At 41.8% G+C, this 22,376-nt stretch overlaps 1 protein-coding gene across 1 annotated transcript in view; it reads right to left on the reverse strand.

The window, feature by feature from the left end:
• Positions 1-22,376, reverse strand: part of IFT81 (intraflagellar transport 81) — a 133,859-nt gene that overhangs the window by 105,984 nt on the left and 5,499 nt on the right. Inside the window, exons 2-3 of the mRNA XM_030218881.1 lie at positions 7,121-7,284; positions 5,567-5,670 (exon numbers count right to left, since the gene is read on the reverse strand). Coding sequence (XP_030074741.1) covers positions 5,567-5,670; positions 7,121-7,264 — 248 coding nt within the window. The 5' untranslated portion in view covers positions 7,265-7,284. The remainder of the gene's footprint in view (positions 1-5,566; positions 5,671-7,120; positions 7,285-22,376) is intronic.

Consider the following 22,376-nt stretch of genomic DNA (forward strand, 5'->3'; position numbering starts at 1 on the left):
TTGCTTTACCATTTTTGGGGCACAGATCGTAGAAGTCTTCCTGGCACTGGTTTTACTTCCCTGGAGTTGCTTTTGAGGTGCACTCCAGCCTTGATCCTGATCTCTTGTTGCCATTTACGTGAATTTGCATGTTTCAACTGTAGTGAAAAAAATCATTTTTCACTCTGTGGTAGACCATTTAGACTAGAAATCGCTGCATCTACTTTTACACTCTCTAGTCCTTCCATATCTTGATTATTGTAATTCACTGCTGCAGGAATAAATCTTTCCCAATTTCAAAGGCTCAGTTTAATTAAAAACACTGCTGTAAAAGTCCTTTCTGTTGGAAAAATAAATTCAAAACACTGCTTTAAAAGTCCTACCTGTTGGAAACATAATTCAACCATATCTCTCTACTCCTACATAAAGAATACCGACTCCCCAGCTCCTATCATATCCCTTTTAAAATTCATACTATTGTCCACTAAGTTCACTAATCTGGCCAAGTCCCATTTCTTTTTTGCCATCTTATTCCCTACTTGCCCTCCAGAGCTCTCCATTCCACTCCTCCAGTCAAAATCTATTGGTTTTCCACTCATTTCTTAATATTTGTTTAGACGATACCAGACACTCATTTTAGTTTACAGGTTCCTACACTCTGGAACAGCCTTCCTTTAGACAGATGACTTCAGATGTCTTTTCAAAAATTCAAGCCTGCTCTCAAAACTTATTACTTCAAACTAGCATTCCAGCAGATATAAATTGTTCACTATGTGCGATGCTGAAGTCTGCAACCGCTGGAGGTACCCACCTGCTGTGGTTTAGATAATATATTTTTTAACCATCTTGGCCATTAGAGGCTCAGACAATTTAAATGTAACTTTGTAGTTTAGGCCTCCTATTGTGGCCATCTATGTCTTGGTTGTCTGTACCCACTTTCCACAACTTAGTAACAAACTGTACCACAACATTTTTTTATTATTATTTGATAAACTGCTAAAGATGATATTTGATACAGCATAGGTTTTTGAGATATGTGGCAGGTCATACTTTACAGCAACAGTTGGTACAGTTGCCGCTACAGCTCCTTTCATGCTGAGATATTACTCATGTGGGTGTTATGGCGCGGCATTTTTAGTGGCAGCACAACAACTATGGAAAAAACATCCAGTTCATGTTTGGAAAATAATTATTTGCAGTATAATAAGAAGGGGAAACAATGGCTGTTTCCATAATCAGGTAGGGTCCAAGGAAACAAAGGGGCAGACGATCTGCAAGCTCCAAGATGGAAAATATACAAAGCAGATCGTTGATGGATAAAAATGATTTTAATAATAAATTAGAATATGCATACAATAGCCCGACATTATTATTTTGTTTTGTAGCCCCTGAAGCAGCCCAGTAGGGCGAAACACGGCCTGTGTCGGGCTATTGAATGCATATTCTAATTTATTATTAAAATCATTTTTATCCATCAACGATCTGCTTTGTATATTTTCCATAATCAGGTATGCAATCGTTATGTTGAGGAAGAGGCTGCAGTTGTATCTGTGCACACATACTTGAGTTAGTAAAGCAGTCTATAAATTTTATAAATAAAACAAACACTACGGGCCTCTTTTATTAAACCGTGTTAGTGATTCTGGATGCGGCAAATGTACTGCAGCCTATTGCATTTGCCTGCAGGAATCACTAGTGCAGTTTAGTAAAAGAAAACCTAAATCAGAAGCTTGTCAAAAATCATCTGACGGTCTAACAATTAGCAAGTACAAGTAGACGGAACACAGATTCTCTTTTGGTTAATTAAAAAAGAGAGAGAGACAATTGGTACTAACATGGGTTTATGGAATATAAAGTTTAAACATAAATGTAGGCTACGAATTAGTAAAATTAGGAGATATCACACTTTAAATCACTTTAATACTTTTTCTTTACTTTATTTTATAGCATTAATTTGTTGTGATATTTTATATGAAGAGGCTATTCTTAAAAGGTATACTAGATGGACTTTTTCCAGTTATTTATGAGTAACCTTCAAAGAGATTAGTTTATATGGAAACAATATGTTCTTACCTGATAATTTTCTTTCCTTTAATCATACCAGACCAGTCCAGAACAATGGGTTATGTCCATTCACGAGCGGAAGGAGACAGAAATAATGGTTCCAAGTACTTCGCCCCTTAAAGGTATAGTGCAGCCTGGAATGCTCAGTATTTCAAATAGGCAAGCAATGGTGGTCTCAACTGCTACAAACAAAAAAAACAAAAACAAACAGGAAGCAGGAAAAAAAAAAAAGAGAGCTTACCAGAACGCCAAGGACGCCTAGGGGGAAAACCTTCTTGCACAAGCAAGGACAGACAAACCACTCATTGAAAAGGAAGGAGAGATACCCCTCTGCCATTTGGTCTGACATGCAGACATATTCCAATAGCAGAAGATAGAGCAGCTTTTAAACTAGAAACAGGGGGAAGGCCAACAGTCACAAAAAGTGCATGGTTCAAGATAAGGTATCTTTCGAAGATATCACCAAAACAGGGAAGATAGGGTATCCTGATAGTGAGGTTGCAAAAGAGACCGTAGTAGTTCAGGTGTCCTTAAATAAAAATCAGACAAAAGATTGCAAATTAATACTGTCAAGTACTAAGCACGATGTAAATAGGAACAACAAACATAGCTTGAAATGTCTATATGCGAATGCCAGGAGCCTAAGAAATAAGATGGGAGAGTTAGAATATATTGCACTAAATGAAAAATTAGATATAATAGACATCTCTGAGACCTGGTGAAAGAAGGATAACCAGTGGGATACTGTCATACCGGGGTACAAATTATATTGTAGTGATAGGGTGGATCGAATTGGTGGAGGGGTAGCATTGTATATTAACGAGAGCCTTGAATCAAGTGTACTACCATCCGCCTGGCCAGGATGAACAGACGGATGCAGAAATGTTAAAGGAAATTAGGGGCGCAAACAAACTGGGCAACACAATAATAATGGGCGGTTTCAACTACCGAAAATATCCGGAATGGGTAGAATAAAATATCAACAACACACAAACAATTCTACCTCGTGCACAATTAGTTTGGGGGCAACTATGGCAGGCACACCATAAAAAAGTGGAGAAAAAAAGACTTCAGAAAAATCGGATCCACCTCGTTCTTAAAGGACACACCTTAGATATAATGAGGGAACCGTTACAATCATGTGTCTTCACAAAAAAAACTCCACATTAACTTTTATATGAGCACTGCCATATGCCCAGGAAGGAGCTGTGAATTATGAGGAAGAGGTTAAAGATTTGAGATTTAAAATAGACAAATTCCAAAAGAATTTGCGCACGCAAAAGATAAAGAAATTTCAACGGGACGAGATTATAAAGACGGGTATGTGTATCCTTGGATGAAAAAGGATTTCGTGGATAGTGGTAACAAAAAACAAATGAGATTTCAATTCTCCTCGGATACATCGAGTAGTAATGAAGACACTAGTGACCCGCCTGGGGAATTAAGAAAAGATATTTACACAAGGTCCCGGTCCTGGAGGGCGTGAGGCAAATCGAATCGAAATTTCAATCAGAGACCTCAAACACGATCACAGAAACAAAACCAGCAGTGGTAAATATTTCAGATCGAGTATTGACCACAACAGAAAGGAAGGTGTTGGCTAAAAGTTTGTCTTTCATTCCTACAGGATTTCATGATCCCTTTTTGTTCCGCATGGATTTAGAGAAATTTATTCGCAAGCTAAATTTAAGATTATATTTTTCCTCTGGGGATACATCAGAATATGGGGATAGATCGTTGGTGAGTAAACCTTCCAAATGGAGTCCTGCGGGCAATTTAGAAGCTGTCCTGACCACTTTTAAAATGTGTGTTTTGAAAGATTTGGAAGAATTAGAATCTCACTTACCTAGATGTAAACTAGTGGAGGAGTGGCCTAGTGGTTAGAGTGGTGGACTTTGGTCCTGGGGAACTGGGTTCGATTCCCACTGCAGGCACAGGTAGCTCCTTGTGACTCTGGGCAAGTCACTTAACCCTCCATTGTCCCAGGTACAAATAAGTACCTAAGCCGCATTAAGCCTGCCATGATTGTCTGTCTGAGATAGTCCAGTTGCAACGAGTACAATGTTTGAAGCCGCTGGGTGTCTTCGATGACATGGAAGAAAACACGGCAATTGTACCAAAAAGGAAGGGCACAAAAAGGAGAGAACCCGACCGAGCGGCCTAAAGCCAGGTCAAAAAAGAAAATTTAAATTGGCAAAAAAGAATAAGGAAGCTATAGGAAACTATATATATATATATATTTTTTTTTTTTTAATAAAGAAAAGAAAAAGAAAGCAAACAAGTCTTCGTCCTGGGCCGAACGGAGCGGAGCGAAAAACACTGACGCACCTAACTGCGGATGAAAAAAGACTAAAGAGACACGCTCGTGCGGCGGGCAGGAAGCCGTTCGCGCATGCGCAGACCTCCTGCTCGCGCGACGGAACATTCCCGAAAGCCTTTATTTTTGCTACAAAAATTTCTTCCCAGTTTCTGGGCCGCCGTGGACGACGACCCAATTGTGAGAACAAGCAGCCTGCTTGTCCTTGGAGAATAATTATTCCCTAGCTGGCAGATGAGGGACCCTGTAGCACTGGTTATTTATTTATTACATTTGGATTCCGCATTATCCCACCAAATGGTAGGTTCAATGTGGCTTACATGGAACAAAGGGTAGGTACAAAATGAAGGGTACAGGGTAGGGAATGGGTGGGTTTGGAGGTCGACAGGAATAACTAGAGGTTGTATGAGCTCTTGTGGAAGAGATTGGGTTGGGTAGTCTTATCATCATCTTAAAGGAACCAAATCCAGGTTACCAGCACACCCCTTGCTCAAGTATCACCCAGCAAAGCAGGAACAGGAGCTAGCCAGCCAGCACCAAGAGGAGCTGCACATCTGTCCACCATCCGCTAGGAGACAGAGAAAACACAGAGCATTCCAGGCTGCACGATACACTTAAGGGGCAAAGTACTTGGAACTATTTTCTCTGTCTCCTGTGGGTGGGTGGACATAACTCATTGGCCTGGACTGGTCTGGTATGGATGACAAGTAAGTTCATATTCAATATTTTTGGTTTGTAGGAAAATTAGAAAAATACAATGCCACTCATTTTAGTCTTTGAAAGGGCAGATTTTTAAGGCAATTTAAGGCCTCTTTTACTAAACCACGCTAGCATTTCCAGGAACAGCAAATGAGAGGAAGTCTATAGGAATTGAATGGGCTGCCTCATTTGCCACGTGAGAATTCCTAGCACGGTTTAGTAAAAGCGGCCCTTAATCTCTTTAGAGATATACATTATATTGAGGTTTATTATATTATTTTGAAAGCTATAGATTAATTATGGGTTTTATATCTGTTTTTGTTTGTTGGAGTAATTTTTAACCCCCCGATAAAGGTGCAACACTGAAACATGGCCATCATGCACTTTTAACTATACATGTGGCTGGATGTACTACTTATGCCTATCAATTAGCAAAGTACTAAAAGGCATTTTAGTGAATTTCATGTTGTTCATTTTCTACTATCTAAAAACAAAAATGGTACTTACATGTCTCCTGTATTTGCTGGAGGTTTGTATTTAAGAATACCTAGAAGACTCAGCATTCGTTTTGCTGTCTGATCCGGCATCTCCTCTCGTATGTCAACAGAATGCTGAAATGCCAAGAAAAGCACAGAAGTATTAAATTCAGAAGTCATATTTCAAAAGAAAAGAAGCTGTTTCTAAATTGAGAAGTGCTGATCACAAGGAAGACAATACTGTACCTGTATATCTGAGGTTTTGTATAAAATGCTGTCCTATGAACTTAGAACTCTGTATTAAATTTCAATATTTGCTTCCAACTCTAATGCAGCACAGAGGTCGTTGTAACAGAAATAAAATTTCGAATTAAACAGTAATACACAAATAAAAGGGCTCAAATTTTGATGATTCACACTCCTGCTCATAAATTTTAAAGTTATGCTAATTCAACCTTTTTTTGTGTACTCTTTTGTTGGTAGATTAATCTAGTACTAGAAGGCAAGACAGGTAGGGAAGCAGAGAGCTGTCTGATATGAGGACAGCTGTCATGTCCCCTACCTCAACGCAAGCGGCGTCCTCGGGCTGCGCAGGGTCCAGTCAACACGCACACTTGATTGGCACAGCCCTGAGCCATGTGTGTGTAGTTTTTCTCTGGCTTCCAGGCTCCTTGATTGCTTTGCTTCCACCCACCTGGGTCTGCTCTTCCTCTGCCTGGCTTCCCTTGCTTCTCTCCTGTTGGTCTTCCGGTTCCTCCTTCCCCTGCTCTCGTCCTATGGCTGTGCCCCTTCTCCCTGCTGATATCAGATGCCAGCACTTTATCAGCTGAGCTCTCCCTAGACTTCTTGCTTTGGATTCTACTTTGGTAGGTGTTACTTGCTCAGTAGTGTGCTTCTCCTCTACTTTGTTCTTCGTTGCTGACTCTGCCTGTACCTGGATTACTCGTGTCTGCTGCCTGCCTACTGACTCTGCCTGTAGCTGGATTACTCTTGTGTCTGCTGCCTGCCTCCTGACCTTGCCTGTACCAGGATTACTCGTGTCTGCTGCCTGCCTACTGACCTTGCCTGCACCTGGATTACTCTCGTACCTGCTGCCTGCCTACTGACTCTGCCTGTACCTGGATCACTCTCTTGCCTGCTGCCTGTCTGGCCGTCACGTTCATCACCCCGTTTCCTGCTCCATATCGTAAGCCCTGCAGTTGTTTTATCATTGAATTCAGTTGTCTAAGATGTGTTGTTTTTACATATTGATACTAGCATTTTATACGTGCTATTCCATCTATAGTAGTTGGAACAGCCTGTATAAGGCTTGTCTCAAGCGTTTAGAGAATGACACAGGGACAAAGTTTGTCCCCATCCCTGAGGTTAATCTCATGCCCCCATCCCTGAGGTTAATCTCATGCCCCCATCCCCATGTCACTCTATTTTTGACAAACTTCTAAATTTTGCAGTGTAGAAACCATGGACTTTACAATAATACAACTGTAACTTAAACCAGAACTGACTTATCACATAACATAGATCAGTTATATTAACTCCCTGGATACCCTAAACTGAACCAGATTTCTTTTGACTGAATTCTTACCTTTGGGTCAATTTCTGCAAGAACATCATTGAGGACCTGCAAAAGCTGCATTGGCTCCAGCGAGTCAAATGTAATCAAATTGTAGTTCTTCTTAAAGGGCTCCTTATTAAGCTTCTCAACAATAAATTTTATTTGATCACTCATTTTTTAGTTGAAATTTAAACCTGTAAAGGTGTAACACATAATTAATAAATAACTTACAGCAAATCCATTCTTCTAAATTACTAACAAACATGTTATCAATAAAGAACCTATCCCCCTGTTTATTAAGCCGCATTAGTGGCGCCAGTGCACTAACGCCAACACAACCCATTCACTTTGAATGAGCTGTGTCAGCATTGCCGTGCGGCAGTTGTAGTAAACAGGGGGGCTAGAAAAGAATGGCTTAGAACCGTTTCTGTAACTTACTAGGTTATGGATACAGTTAGTCAGTCTTAGTAAAGTTAAAGCCTTGAAGACTACATGAAAGATTACGGACTTTTAAGTAGCCAGTTTACTTGGGGACCTATTGCGCAATTGGCTATTGAAGCAATACTGACAGCATCTGAGAGGGTAGGGGGAGCCAAACACTGTAAAGCTCTTAAAACAGCAATCTTTTGGCTGATAAACAAAACAGCACCGGAAGTGACAACTATTTTCTTAACACCAGGAGATTCCTGAAGTATATGAGTTATATGAAAAGGATTGAAGAAAACACTGAAAGATGGCTATAATAGCATCATTGATGGCAAGCTAGGAAAGACTAAGGCCCCACCTACAGAGAAGAACAGTGCTTTGCATTTGCTGCAAAAAATACTGGCAATCATACAGCAGAAGTAGGATAAGAAATGAAATAATTTTTATTTGCCTGCCTTTTACACATGGCTAGGGAAAGCTAAACTGAACCTCTGTTAAGTACAGAAGAAATCCTGAGCCTGAGATTACAGTCTTTCCCATTCCCTCTCCGCTCCTTTCCAACGATTTGAGAAAGGCAAAATCATCAGCTGGGCTGAATGCTACAAATCCAAAAATAGAACTTCATTTCTCACCCTTTCCATAACATCCTACCTACTTTAAAACATAGTTTTGGTCAGGGGCAGTGTTTCCAAATAAATTAGTTTTACACATATCATGACAGTAATGAATCTCACTCTTAAACCCAGGTATGTTGAATATGATCCTTGTCTCTCAGATTTACTTATAACACTCATAATAGTATTTGCATTGTGCCAAAAAAGCTTTCTTCTGCAGTTCAAGGTTGCTTATGCATATTACATCTATCAAGATATGCTTGGAAATTGCTTTTAATCAGGCTTGTGGCACCCTATACAATGGGAATAATTTCTATATCTTTCTGCCACATTTTCTTGGTCTCTGTTCTGACTGCACTGCTTGGCACTTGATCTTCTCCTTCTCCACTTAATGTACAGAATACATCACTTGACACTGCCTCTATTATCAACACTGTTCTTCTGCATTTCTCCTGTACTATTAGGTCCCGTTTCTCCATGAACAGCTAGGATCAATTGGAAAGGGCATGTCCCAGGTAATCATAATCTCTTCGTTGACCATTTCTTATAGGATCATGATCACAGTGCTTTTCCAGTAGTGACTGAGTAGTGTGTACAAAGTTTTCAATGGATGACAAGTGCCATATTATTGTACTTTTCCAAGTATAAATTTGCTCCCATTGGAAATTTGCAGCCAGCTACAAGATGAATAACCTCTTCTTTAGAAAATCTAGATATGTCCATTTTACCTTTTGTTTTTTATGCTCATCTCATCTGTAATCCACTGTCATGGGTTGCAACTTATCCATACCTCATTTTTGGGATTCAAGTCACTTCTTAAAAATGTGTCTGTTTTTAACCAATATATGGTTCCTACTTTAACACTGTATTTTCCACTCTATTGTGCATTTGTTACTTGTCTGCAGATCTAATTCTTAGTAGAGCTTTTCTCTTGTTTTGAAATTCTGTTGCTTCTTTCCCTGTTTGCACTGGTGGATTCTCACTCTTTCATTGGAATATTTGTCTAATTTTGCATGAGATGAAGCCGGAGCGAGGAGGTGGCAGTATTGTTCTCCATGCACAGGTAGGATAAAGGCAGCCACACGAAGGTGATGTCATCCCTTGATGCCGCCAGCTCAGAAAAATCTAGAAGACCCCATGTCTAGACACAAATACAGAGTGGGTCCAGAGATCATAAAACACAAACGTCTATCAATAAAGAAATTTGGTTTTTTTTTTATGCCTTCTGTACCCGCTCTATATTTGTGTCTGCTTTCTGCTGCGGATCTAAGGAGCCTCTGCATTTTGTGCTGCAGACCCTATGTCTAGACAAGCCCCCCCCCCTTGTGGTAGTTGTTGTTGCTGCACTTGCCCCTTGGTCTACTACACCTGCTTCAAATGAAACCATATGGCAATTTGCTCCACTCCACAGTGCCTGACCAGAAAAAAATCCAAACAAAATCACAGCAAAGGAAGAAAGAAAACCGACAAAAATATGGCCCTTTCTGACTCGCACCAAATTTGTGTCAGATACCTGGGGCAGGGTGTAGCTATGGGTGGGCCCAGGTCAGCACAGTCTTAGGCTGCAGTGGGAGTGAACAGCCTTTCAGTAAATTGCTACGGCTCCAACCTCCTTGGCTCAGCTCATAAGCTACGTGCATTAGGCAGTCGGCGGCAAAAAACAGCTCTCCTCTCCAGTTCTCCTACCTGTGATAACTGGCCTAATTTTGTTTAAGTGCAGGTCGGGAAGTCAGCCCCTCTAGCGCTGAACCGCCACTGCTGCCGCTGAAGCTGTTGCGTGCTCTGCTGCTCTCGCCCCAATGTCGTCAGTCAGGACACCTGCCTTGCCTTACCCCTCCTCGTGCCACACAGGCCAGGGCCACAAGGAAATGTCTGCCGCCAGTGCTGCAGCGTGGCTGGAGGAGACCTGGCCAGGCCAAGCTGCAGCACTGGTGGCAGAAATTTCCTTGTGGTGCCAGCCTGCATGCCACGGGGGGATAAGACAAGGTGTCTTGACTGACGGTCAGCGTTAGGGAGAGAGCAGCAGACCACTCAACAGCTTCAGCAGCAGCAGTGCGGCACTAGAGGGGATGGAGAAGACATTATTGAGCCATGCTGAACTCACTCATTCTTTAGTTGAGCACTCAAGGCCTCACTCCTCTGTGGCCCCAGTAACAGGACCCAGCCAGCACACAGCACAGTCTGAAGTGTTCTCTGAGATACCTGCCACCATGTGCACACAAATTTTGAAAACTCAGGACCAGCTGCCCAGGTAATATAGTAAATGATGGCAGATAAAGACCTGTACGGTTCATCCAGTCTGCCCAACAAGATAAACTCATTTACATGGTATGCGATACTTTATACATATACCCGAGTTTGATTTGTCCTTGCCTTTCTCAGGGCACAGACCGATGAAGACTGCCCAGCACTGTTCTTGCACTAAGTTCTGAAGCTAACGTCAAAGCCCCTTAAAATTTACACTCCAGCCCATCCCTATCTATTCAGTCACGATCAGGGCATAGACCATAGAAGTCTGCCCAGCTCCCATTTTGCTTCCCAATTACCAGCGTCGCCACCCAATCTCCACTAAGATTCCACGGAACCATTCCTTCTAAACAGGATTCCTTTGTGTTTATCCCAAGCACGTTTGAATTCCATTACCGTTTTCATCTCCACCACCTCCCGTGGGAGGGCATTCCACATATCCACCACCCTCTCCATAAAAAAATACTTCCTGACATTACTCCTGAGTCTGCCCCCTTCAACCTCAATTCATGTCCTCTAGTTCTACTGCCTTCCTGTCTCCGAAAATGGTTCATTTGCGGATTAATACTGTTCAAATATTTGAACGTCTGTATCATGTCACCCGACATTACTCCTGAGTCTGCCCCCCTTCAACCTCATGTCCTCTAGTTCTACTGCCTTCCCTTCTCCGAAAAAGATTCATTTGCGGATTAATACCGTTCAAATATTTGAACGTCTGTATCATGTCACCCGTTTCTCCTTTCCTCTAAGGTATATATGTTCAGGTCAGCAAGTCTCTCCTCATATGGTTTGCAATGCAAATCCCATACCATTTTTGTAGCTTTTCTTTGCACCGCTTCCAGTCTTTTTACATCTTTAGCAAGATATGGCCTCCAAAACTGAACACATTACTCCAAGTGAGGCCTCACCAACGACTTGTAGAGGGGCATCAACACCTCTTTTATTCTGCTGGTTATGCCCCTCTCTATGCAGCCTAGCATCCTTCTGGTGCAGCCGTTGCCTTGTTTCTTCACCTTTAGATCCTCGGACACCAACACCCCAACGTCTCTCTCCTGAGTTGAGTTTACTAATATCTCCCCTCCTATTCGGTATCTCTCTTTCAGGTTTCTGCACCCCAAGTGCATCACTCTACACTTCTTGGCATTAAATTTTAACTAGTTGTCATAAAGGACTCCAGAAAAAAATAATTTTTTAAATTGTATAAGTTTCTCATACACAATTTATTGTGCCAACTTACACATATACATATATAGATAGATATATAGATATACATACTAGTAAAAGAGGCCCATTTCCAACAGAAAGGAAACGGGCACTAGCAATGTTCCAGGGCCCCCTGCCTACCTCCCTCCCTCCGTCCTCCAAGTTCCATGCCCCCTACTTGCCTCCCTCCCTCTGAGTTCCACGCCCCCCCCTACCTGCCTCCCTCCCTCTCCTCCGAGTTTCAGGTACACCTCCCCTTCGAGTTCCAGGACCCGCCCCTCCCCCTCCCCTCCGCCGCCCCTCCTCCTCCGCCACCCATCCCCCGTCTGAGGACCCCCCCCCCGCTCTCATGACCCCCTCCCTCTCTCGTCTTCTAGCCCCTTGCCTTCTTTTTTCTTTGTTCTTTTTGTTAAACTTAGTCAGGCACAGTGACAGTGAGAGAGTATGTGCATCCATGTCCTGCAGGATTCTTCTATCCCCTGCCCTCCCTTTTTTTGTTGTTTTTTTTTGTGCACCTGGTCAGCGCTGGTGCCCAGAGTACTCTGGTCACGCCAATGGTGTGTTTCACATTTGACAGTTGAAACGCTGCTCACCAGGTTATTGTATTCTGCGCTGTATTCGCCGTTTGTTTTGAATTTTGGTGGCTTCTGCTTCTGTGAAGAGCGGCATGTGAGCGAGTAGCACGTTAGTGTGCACTTCACCGCGACGTCAAGGGCAGCCACACGTCCTTGACTGCTGAACTGAGAGGGGATGGAGATGGTGGTGCGAACTCGTAGCGCCCGTGCTTGAGATGCATTGCGGTTTCCCAGGCAACACCGTGACGTCACCGGAAGGCTTCAGACATTACGAACCGAGCTTCAACTTCCTGGCAGTCAGCTTCAGAACGTTGGAGGTGCAAATTATTATAGTAGATATATAATTATATATATTTATTTATTTATTTTAACCATTTCCCCCTTTAAGGCTTACGTTCCGCTCACTCTCACTCCACATTCACAGTGTTGAAACTTAAATTATGGATAGACACATACATTAAATTCATTGATCTTATACATAATGTCGCTTGTTATTACATTGTTAGAATACATGCAATATAATTAACCCCCGATTCATAAGTTCTTTCTGCATATACACAAGGAAATCTTCTTAGTGCGGTGTATTGTCCGCTATGCTCTATATCATGGTCTACAGTTCTTTAATCCAAATGTGTGATAAGATTACCACTTATCTTGCGTATTGCCCTGTGTGTGCCACTTATGTTTCAGGTTTCACCCCTCAATACTTCCAGGGTTATCTTGATCTCAACAAAGTCAACCAACAGTGAATCAGTAATGTGATTCAATTTGCAGGAATACGTAGAAGCCTCTCAGCCATGATTAAGCGTTAAAGTCAATGGAAGGATTATGGTGGTTCATTGAGAATCTACAATTGGACACAGTGACTATAATAACTCCATTAATAACTTTTAAAAAGTATATGACTGAGGTCCTAAAGATACCAGAACAGGCGTACCCTCCCATTTCTAAGATTTATTATTTGTTACCCTTTGTTAAAAAGAATTTGGATTCAAAAGCGAGAAAGGAGGGGCCAATAGAGACTTTGGATTTGAATTTAACCCAAACTTTAGAGGATGACAAAGTGGGAATGACAACAGCAACACTGATTGTGACATTCATACTACAACCTGATAGAGACTGGATATTAAAACAATTTTTTCTTAATAGAGATCAGCTTTTCCTAGATACTAAGGTCAGAATGTACCCAGATGTCTCCAGGGTAACTCAAAATAGACAAGAATTTCTTAAATTGCACCCAAAAGCTTTGCAATTGGGTGCTTTATTTTGGTTAAATTTTCCGTGTTAATGTGTATTAAAGCTAAACTCAGTTAAATGTTTTTTTATGCTAAACAGTTAAGTACATTTCTAGATTCCAAAACGGTGACTACACCTAATTCACACTCAAGAATTGTAATTACGTCAACTCCGTAATTTATGGTAATTAACCTGGGATCTCTCCCTCAAGCCTCTAATACTGTTTGTAGAGATAGAATTTCTAATTTCCTTAAAAATTGAGAATTGCCCCCAATATTGTGGACTATAGATAAGTGAAGGATTCTTTTGTTATGTTGGAGAAATATTGTTTGTAAAAGAATATGGAATTAGTATGAGAATAATCATCTTTTCTGTTAAGATTTATTCTTGGAAATTGTATACAATTAATTAAATAAAATTTAAAAAATATGTAGCTGTATGTCTCCTCATGCCAGAAAGAGCAGGGAGTGACATTTTGTTGGAAATCACACACCATATCCCTGTAAGCCTTTCTCCAACACATCCCTTGATGAGCTAGGCAATTATTCCTCCTGCCCAGACTCACCATCAGCCCCTCAATGTACACAATGGGCTCTCCGCTTCACCTGCTCCCTCACACAGCTGCTCACAGCTTTCTTCAGCTCAGCACAATCAGAATCCGTTGATTTAAAATACAAGGTCCACCCCATACCAGGAAACAAAAAACCTCAACTGCATCACCAATCCTTGGTGGTCGAGTCTGTCCTCAAACATGCAACAAGCTCCTGCACACGTTCCAACACACCTCTAACTAAAGACTAGCAAGTGCTTGATCTGATCAGTAAGTGAAGTTTCCAAGCCTCTATACTGGCAGCTAGAATCTCTGCTCACCAGTTCCAGTTACTACAATACCTGTATAAACTCCTGGGAAAAAAAACACACACCACTGTGAGTAACCTCCAGACTGACTCCAAAACATCCATCTTAACCTTTCTTCAAGGCTCACAGGAATGCTCCAAACACCTGCTGCGCTCTGAATTCGACACATGTGAGACAGCCACAAGAGGCACATCTGTAGCAGATGCACTCTGTATGAGTGATCACCTATTCGGGGACGAGGTGACAGAAGCTGTCAATCTTATCAAAGTACCACTGTACCACTTTACAGACACTATCTTTGGATGGCCTTGAGTCAACTTCAACATCTAGAAGAACATAGTAGATGATGGCAGAAAAAGACCTGCACGGTCCATCCAGTCTGCCCAACAAGATAACTCATATGTGCTACTTTTTGTGTATACCCTACTTTGATTTGTACCTGCATCTGCCTATACGTACTATAAACCCTACACCTCCTACCATCAGAGACACCATCAGCCTTACCACTCAACTACTACAATTGTCAATACCCATGCCAAGGGCAACCCAGCCATAACCCCTGGAAAAGTGGTCCATGCGAACAGAGGCAAAAAAAAAAAAGAACAAAACAAAACCTCTACTGCTACAACCTCAAAACTCAAATGACTTCCACATGACATGGAGCAAGCAGGTGGCAGTTTTGAAACTGTGCATCTTTCACTTCACATTTAAATTTCCTGTAATATCTGGAAAAAGCACACCAGAGATTTTGTCCTCGAGTGCTAAAACTGAACATCTGGCCCTCAGTGCACATATTTTTGCTTGCTGGCTTTTGTCTAGAAATTTTTTCCATTCAGAAGCCTAAACCATGGGTAAAAGATCAGTACATTTTAAGCTTTTTAAACCGCCTCAACTCTTGAAGTGCATTTCTCTAGTTTGGCCAGCAGGTGGTGCATGTTTTATGTTAAAGCTACTATAGAAAAGTGAATGCTCCCTCTTTAGTTTCACTTGTTGAAGAAGTGATTTACAGTACTGTGAGCAGTACACTTTTAAAACTTGTTGGAATGGGTTCTGATTGGTCCAGGAACACTTTCCATTTGGATTGTACTGTTTTTCCCCCCGTTTCAGCCCAGGAGAATATAGAGAGAAAGCTCTTTGCTGAAGCCCTGTAAAACATAAATTTGGCATAATTTTGAAATTGTGCTTCTGTCACACTATGCTACTAAGTAGAGAAATTATGTTTGTTTTTTTGTTTTTTTCCAGAAGGCAGTTATTTGAATATTTCAAGCTGGTTGACAGGATGACAACAAAAATACATTTAGTATTCAAAAACACAACTGGGTCCTTTTTTTGAAATAAAAAAAAACAATTCCTTCTCACAGTGACAGCCAGCAATGTGCCTGTTGTTATCACATGCAGTGGCATCACACTTAAAGGTCAATGTTTCAAGCTTAATGGAAGTTACAGCAGGGTGCATTTTATCAGGCTTAATTTTGTCTGAAGGGTGAGTCAATATTTGGAAATAAGCACTTCTTACATCTTGAGAAGTGCTGGAACAAAAGATGCTTTTCTATTTTAAAAAAAACATGAAGTGCAAGCAATTTTCTGTACTTTTCAATTAACACCCCTTCTTTAATCTGTACAGAGCTTCGACTTCCTGGGAGAAACATTTGCATTACCTGCTGTACCTCTGTTCTGGACTAGGAAGCTGAATTCTAGAATTCTGGATAGTAACATAATAGATGTTAGCAAATAGTGAGCAGATAAGTCAGGTAACCAGTCAAACTGGATGGACCATGCAACCCATTCCCCACCTCTGTCCTCCATACCTGCCCCAGCATGCACAAAATCTGTTACATTTTGGCCTCTGATATTCACTAGTATGGTATTTTAGGCTTTATCATCATAAACTTTGATTACCCCCTTCCGTGTCTTATTATTAAAAGTTTTGTAATAATTTGTCAGTCACCCAAATTAGTCACTCTAAGGTTCAAGTTAAGAACATAGAAAACAAAAATAGCCATACTAGGTCAGACCAATGGTTCATCTAGCCGAGTAGTCTGCTTCCAACAGCAGCTAGTCCAGGCCACATGTACCTGGCAAAATCCCAAAGAGTAGCAAGATTCCATGCTACTGATCTCAGGGATAGGTAAAGGCTTTTCCCATCCTTAGGAACTTGTCCAAACCTTTTTTAAACCCAGATAGGCTAAATGGTTTTACCACATCCACCAGAGCTTAACTACTCGTTGAGTGAAAAAATATTTTTTCCAATTCGTTTTAAAAGTATTACCACGTAACTTCATGGAGCGTCCCCTGTCTTTGTACGTGTAAACAAATAAGAATATAAGACTAGCAGGGGAGGGGGGGGGGGGGAGTTGATTTGGGTGGGAGGGTGGGTGGGTAGGGAGAAAATTATCAAAAATGATTGTGATTTACAGTTGATGTTGGACTTTATTTGTTTGGAATATCAGAGCAGTCTGTTGGCTGCACTGGCGAGCATTGTATTTTTCCATTATGTTGTGTTCAATAAACATTTTCAAATTAAAAAAAAAGAATATAAGACTAGCCATACTGGGTCAGACCACTGGTCCATCCAGTCCAATATCCCGTTTCCAACAGTGGCCAATCCAGGTCACAAGTACCTGGAAGATACAAAAATAGTAGCAACATTCCATCCTACCAAACCCAGGGCAAGCTGTGGCTTCCTCACATCTATCTCAATAGCAGACTATGGAGTTTTCCTCCAGAAACTTGTCCAAACCTTTCTTTAAACCCAGATACATTAACTGCTCTAACCACACCCTCTGGCAACGAGTTGCAGAGCTTAAGCATTGTTTGAGTGAAAAAATATTTCCTCCTGTTTTAGAAGTATTTCTATGTAACTTCATTGCGTGTCCCCTAGTCTTTGTACTTTTTGAAAAAGTAAAAATAGATTCACTTTTAGCCATTCTACAACACTCACGATTTTGTAGACCGCGATCATATCTCCCCCTCAGCTGTTTCTTTTCCAAGATGAAGAGCCCTAACCTCTTTAGCCTTTCCTCATATGAGAGGAGTTCTATCCCCTTTTATCATTTTGATTGCTCTTCTTTGAACCTTTTCTAACTCCACTAGAACTTTATTTTGAGATACAACAGCCAGAAGTGAACACAATACTCAAAGGTTGCACCATGGAACAATACAGAGGTATTACAGTATTCTTTGTCTTATTTGTCATCCCTTTCTTAATAATTCCTAGCATCCTGTTTGCTTTTTTTGGCTGCTGCCGCACACTAGGCAGAAGATTTCAGTGTATTGTTTACAATGACACAGAGGGGCATAATCGAATGGCGCCTAAGTTTTCCTGAGGGCGTCCTTGCAGGACGTCCTCGCAAAGAGGCGGAGAAACTTGTATTATCAAAACAAGATGGGCATCCATCTTTCATTTCGATAACACGGTCAGGGATGCCCAAATCTCAACATTTAGGTCGACCTTAGAGATGGTCGACCCCGGTTTTCAGCGATAATGGAAAAAAGAGGACACCCCTCTCAAAAACGACCAAATCCATGCCATTTGGTCGTGGAAGGAGCCAGTATTCGTAGTGCACTGGTCCCCACCACATGCCAGGACACCAACTGGGCACCCTAGGGGGCACTGCAGTGGACTTCAGAAATTGCTCCCAGGTGCATAGCTCCCTTACCTTGGGTGCTGAGCCCCCCCCCCCAAACCCACTCCCCACAACTGTACATAGCCCTAAGGGGTGAAGGGGTGCACCTACCTACATGTGGGTACAGTGGGTTTGTGGTGGGTTTTGAAGGGCTCACATTTACCAGCACAAGAATAACAGGAAGGGGGGAGGGACACCCACTAAAACTGCTCCAGTGACCTACATACTGCTGTCAGGGAGCTGGGTATGACATTTGAGACTGGCAAAAAAATATTTACAACAATTTTTTTTTAGGGTAGGAGGGGGTTAATGACCACTGGGGGAGTAAAGGGAGGTCATCCCTGATTCCCTCCATTGGTCATCTGGTCAGTTTGGGCACCTTATTGAGGCTTGGTCGCAAGAAAAAAATGGACCAAGTAAAGTCGGCCAAGTGCTCGTCAGGGACGCCCTTCTTTTTTCCATTATTGGCCGAGGCGGCCCATCTCTTAAGCACGCCCCAGTCCCACCTTCGCTATGCTTCCAACACGCCCCCGTGAACTTTGGTCATCCCCGCGACGGAAAGCAGTTGAGGATGCCCAAAATCGGCTTTCAATTATGCCGATTTGGGTGACCCTGGGAGAAGGACACCCATCTCCCAATTTGTGACAAAAGATGGGCGCCTTTCTCTTTCGAAAATAAGCCTGACAGGGCCCCTTTTACAAAGTTGCGGTAAGCCTAACGTGGGCTTGCCACTCACTAAAAAGGAAGTACCGCCGAGCTAAGCTGCACAGCAGTAGTTCCTATCCCCACGCGCCATCATATCCGATGCCACAAAAATTATTTATTTTTTAGTGCCGGTGTGTACCTGGCGGTAATTGTGTAGTGCCGTGCACTGCCCTGTTACCACCAGGTAAGTGTGAGAGACCTTACCGCCACCTCAATGGGTGGCCATAAGGGCTCTCCCCCCCCCAAACGGCCAGGTGGCAAGTGCTTCATTTGCTGCATGGTCATTTCCTAAAAAAAAAAAAAAACCTACCTTTTATCCAATGCGATACAAGGCAGCCTTGGCGCACTTCAAAAACACGCGCCAATGCAGGCCCCCTTTTGCCACAGCTTGGTAAAAGGGGCCCTTAGATCTTTTTATCCAAGGTTTTCTTTTTTTTATGACTCGAATAAACTATAATAACCCCCCCCCCCCCCAGGTAAGACTGCATTGATGGCTTTCCGAATAAAATGACGCCTTTCTGATATCAGATGAAATTTACTGTGGACAAATGCAAAGTAATGCACATTGGAAAGAGTAATCCAAAGTGTATTTCTCCTATTTGGCCAGCAAGTAGTGTTTCTCTGCTGTAAAACTGTTGCAGAGAATGAACGCTCTTTAGTTTAACACAAAGAGGAAGCAAGATGCAGTATATTTTTGAAATGTTGTGTTCTGGGCTCTGATTGGCCTGGAGTTTGAAGCAATTACTGGTTTTGAGTTCAGTCTTAGCCAGGAAAAAAAAAAGAGAGCAGGATTCTCTTTGCCTAGGCTCAGTAAACAAGCAGTTATATGTTCTGATCTTCTCAGGTACTTTTTAGAAAGTAAACAAATGTTTAGTTAATGTTATTACTGATCCAGATTTCAGTTACCTGTTATTGTTTGCTGATTGCATGTTTTCTGTCCACTGTTCAAGTTCTAAGAATAAACGCATTTGTTTATTCACCTTGCCTTTCTGGACTTATAAAGAATCCTGGTGGTTTGTGTGTTGGGTATGTGAGTGCTTTCAGGGAACTGTGAGACCACTTGGAGTGCATGGCTCCAGTAACTTAAAAATCACTGAGGTTAATTTGAGAGCGGGAGACTTGCCCAGAGGCGGTTGTGACCCACTCAGTGGGAGAAAGGTGCTAGTGTAGAGCACAAGCGGCAGGTGCAGGCGGACCTGAGCTGTGCTGGGGATGGACCCTTCAAGTGGCCGTGGGGTAACCCCAAACAGGTGGCTAGGCGTTTTGTGACATATACATTATATTAATTATATACATTATCAACTATGAGTTCCAAAGACTATCAAGTTTCATCTTAAATATAATCTTACATAAACAATTATGCTCAACCATGTCTAGCTAGTTAATAATATGTAATGTAAAGGCGCCAGGAGCAAGACAGTTTGCAGCTGTAACGGGAAGAAAATAGGGGGTTCTTTCCTGCCTCAAAGAGGTCACTTGACCACCAAGACACTACAATAAGGTAAAGGAGGGGAGGATAGGACACCTTGATGCTTGCTTGCCTGCCCGTCCGCCTACCAGCCAGCCCATTTATCTGCAAATCCGGACAAATGGGCAGGCAGCAAAACCCACCCAGATGCCCGGCTGTGTCCTCAAAAAGAGGACATGTCTGGGTAAAACCGGACGTACAATAACAATGGCATTACAATAATCTAGGAAGAACAGAAGAGTGGCATAAAGAAGTGTCATTTGTGGTTTTATCCAGAAAAAAATCAAACAGAACAGAATTGCCTCAAAGTAATAAAACAAGATCTTGTCAGGGCTGCTATTTGTGGAGCAAATGACAATTCACAATCTAAAATTATGCCCAAATATTTAAATTGAGGAACTAATTGCAACAGAAAACTTTGTAAGAAAGGTGAGCATGAGGGAGCAACTTTATTCCCTGTAACCCAACAGGCAGTTGTCTTGGAAGGGTTAAGTACTAACTTATTTTCGTGTAACCAGGAGACTATCTAAAGATGTTTCAAAGAAACTTTTTTACCAAGGTATTTTGGCATCCCACATAGATCTGTTACAGTAATCTAAAATTGACAGAAGTAGACTCTGGACAATCAATCTGAACAATTGTGTATCAAACAAAATGCAAATTCCTCTAAGCTTTCTCATTAAGAAAAAAAAAATTCTTAACATGTAAGTTCACCTGAGAGTCTAAGAAAAGCGTACCAGACAGAATAATACCTAAGATCCTAATATTTTTCTCAAATGAAAAATGCTGCTCAGTCAACTTCAACATATTGTCGTTCCAAATTCCATCTGTTTGACCTAGAAAAGGGAACTTGGTTTTATCCTTATTTAACTTCAGAGAGTGGCTAACAATCCATTCTTCAAGGAGGAAAATACAGTCCCTAATTCTAACAGCAGAATCCTCCACAGTTTGAGCTACTGGTAGCAAAATTGTAATGTCCAAAGTAAAAGTAGAGGATGACACAAAACACAACCAGCCAACAAGATGAAGTCAAGAGTCCTTTATTAATTTATTTATTTATTTATTGCATTTGTATCCCACATTTTCCCACCTTTTTGCAGGCTCAATCTGGCTTACATTATGCCGTAATGGCGATCACCATTTCCGGAATGAGAAATACAAAGTGGTATTGCATTAGAGTTTATATTCCACTCTATCTATAGTCTTCTAGGCAGAGTACAACAAACACTGGCATAATAAGAACTAATACATGACAACTAAGCCATTAACATAAACTAGACCTAAACAAGACGGAAACAGTTCATAATTAAAATATAAAGTAAATACAACTAAGTCCCCACCGCAAAGACCACCCCCCCTCAGTAGACATCAGTCTGCATTGTATACCCGTCAAAACAGAAATGTTTTTAATGATTTTCTGAACCCATTCATCTCTTGTAATTCTCTATGAAGGAAGCAGATTCCAAAGTTGCGGCCCTGCGATATAAAAAATTGAGTGCCAAAATTCCTCCAACCTAACATCCCAATAATTGGGTACATCTAGAACAACAGAATTCATGGAATGTAACCATCTCTTTGGCTGATAAACACACAGATTGGCAGTAAGAATAGTAGAAATCCTATTATATAACCCTTGTATAATATCTTGAATCAATTATATATTCCATAGGCTGCCAATGTAGTCACGAGCACAGGTGTAATATGCTTGAAGCAACTACACCCCCTGACACCCTTGTCACAGCATTTTGGGTGACTTGCAGCACCCTGAACTGACATTTCCTGATACCCAGGAACAAACCATTACAATAATCTATATACAGGCATTAAGGGGTTATATATCAGCATGCATTAATCACCCTTTATGGAAGGGACATTGGCAGGCCGATGATCTAAGGCAAACGCGGGCACTAGAGGCCATTAGCACCAGACTAGTGCCCGTGTTTGCCAGTGCACGATGAACAGAGACAGCAAGTGTGTGTAATAATGAGCTCACTGGCTCTGAACGCTAATTGCATGCAAATGCATGTTAAACAGGGGAATTAATATTCCTCCCAAATGCTCAGTGAGCAGTGTGCCAAACAAGGGCACTGTTCCCGCAACAAACCCTATGCCAGTTCGGAGCTGGTGTTAGGGTTTGCCAGGGCATTGGGGAGAAATAGGAAAACCCTGTCCAGCAAGTATTTGCGTGCTTCCAGGCACTCCAACCCCCCCCCCCAAAACACAAGGGGGGATGAGGTGGACCTCCAGACTCCCCTACTCCCCACATAAAATCCCCCCAACAAAAAAAATGTGGTAACCCCTGTTAGTCCCCTTCCACCCACCCATGGG

This window comes from Microcaecilia unicolor, chromosome 11 (genome assembly GCF_901765095.1).
Source record: "Microcaecilia unicolor chromosome 11, aMicUni1.1, whole genome shotgun sequence".
NCBI classification, from domain to species: Eukaryota; Metazoa; Chordata; class Amphibia; order Gymnophiona; family Siphonopidae; genus Microcaecilia; species Microcaecilia unicolor.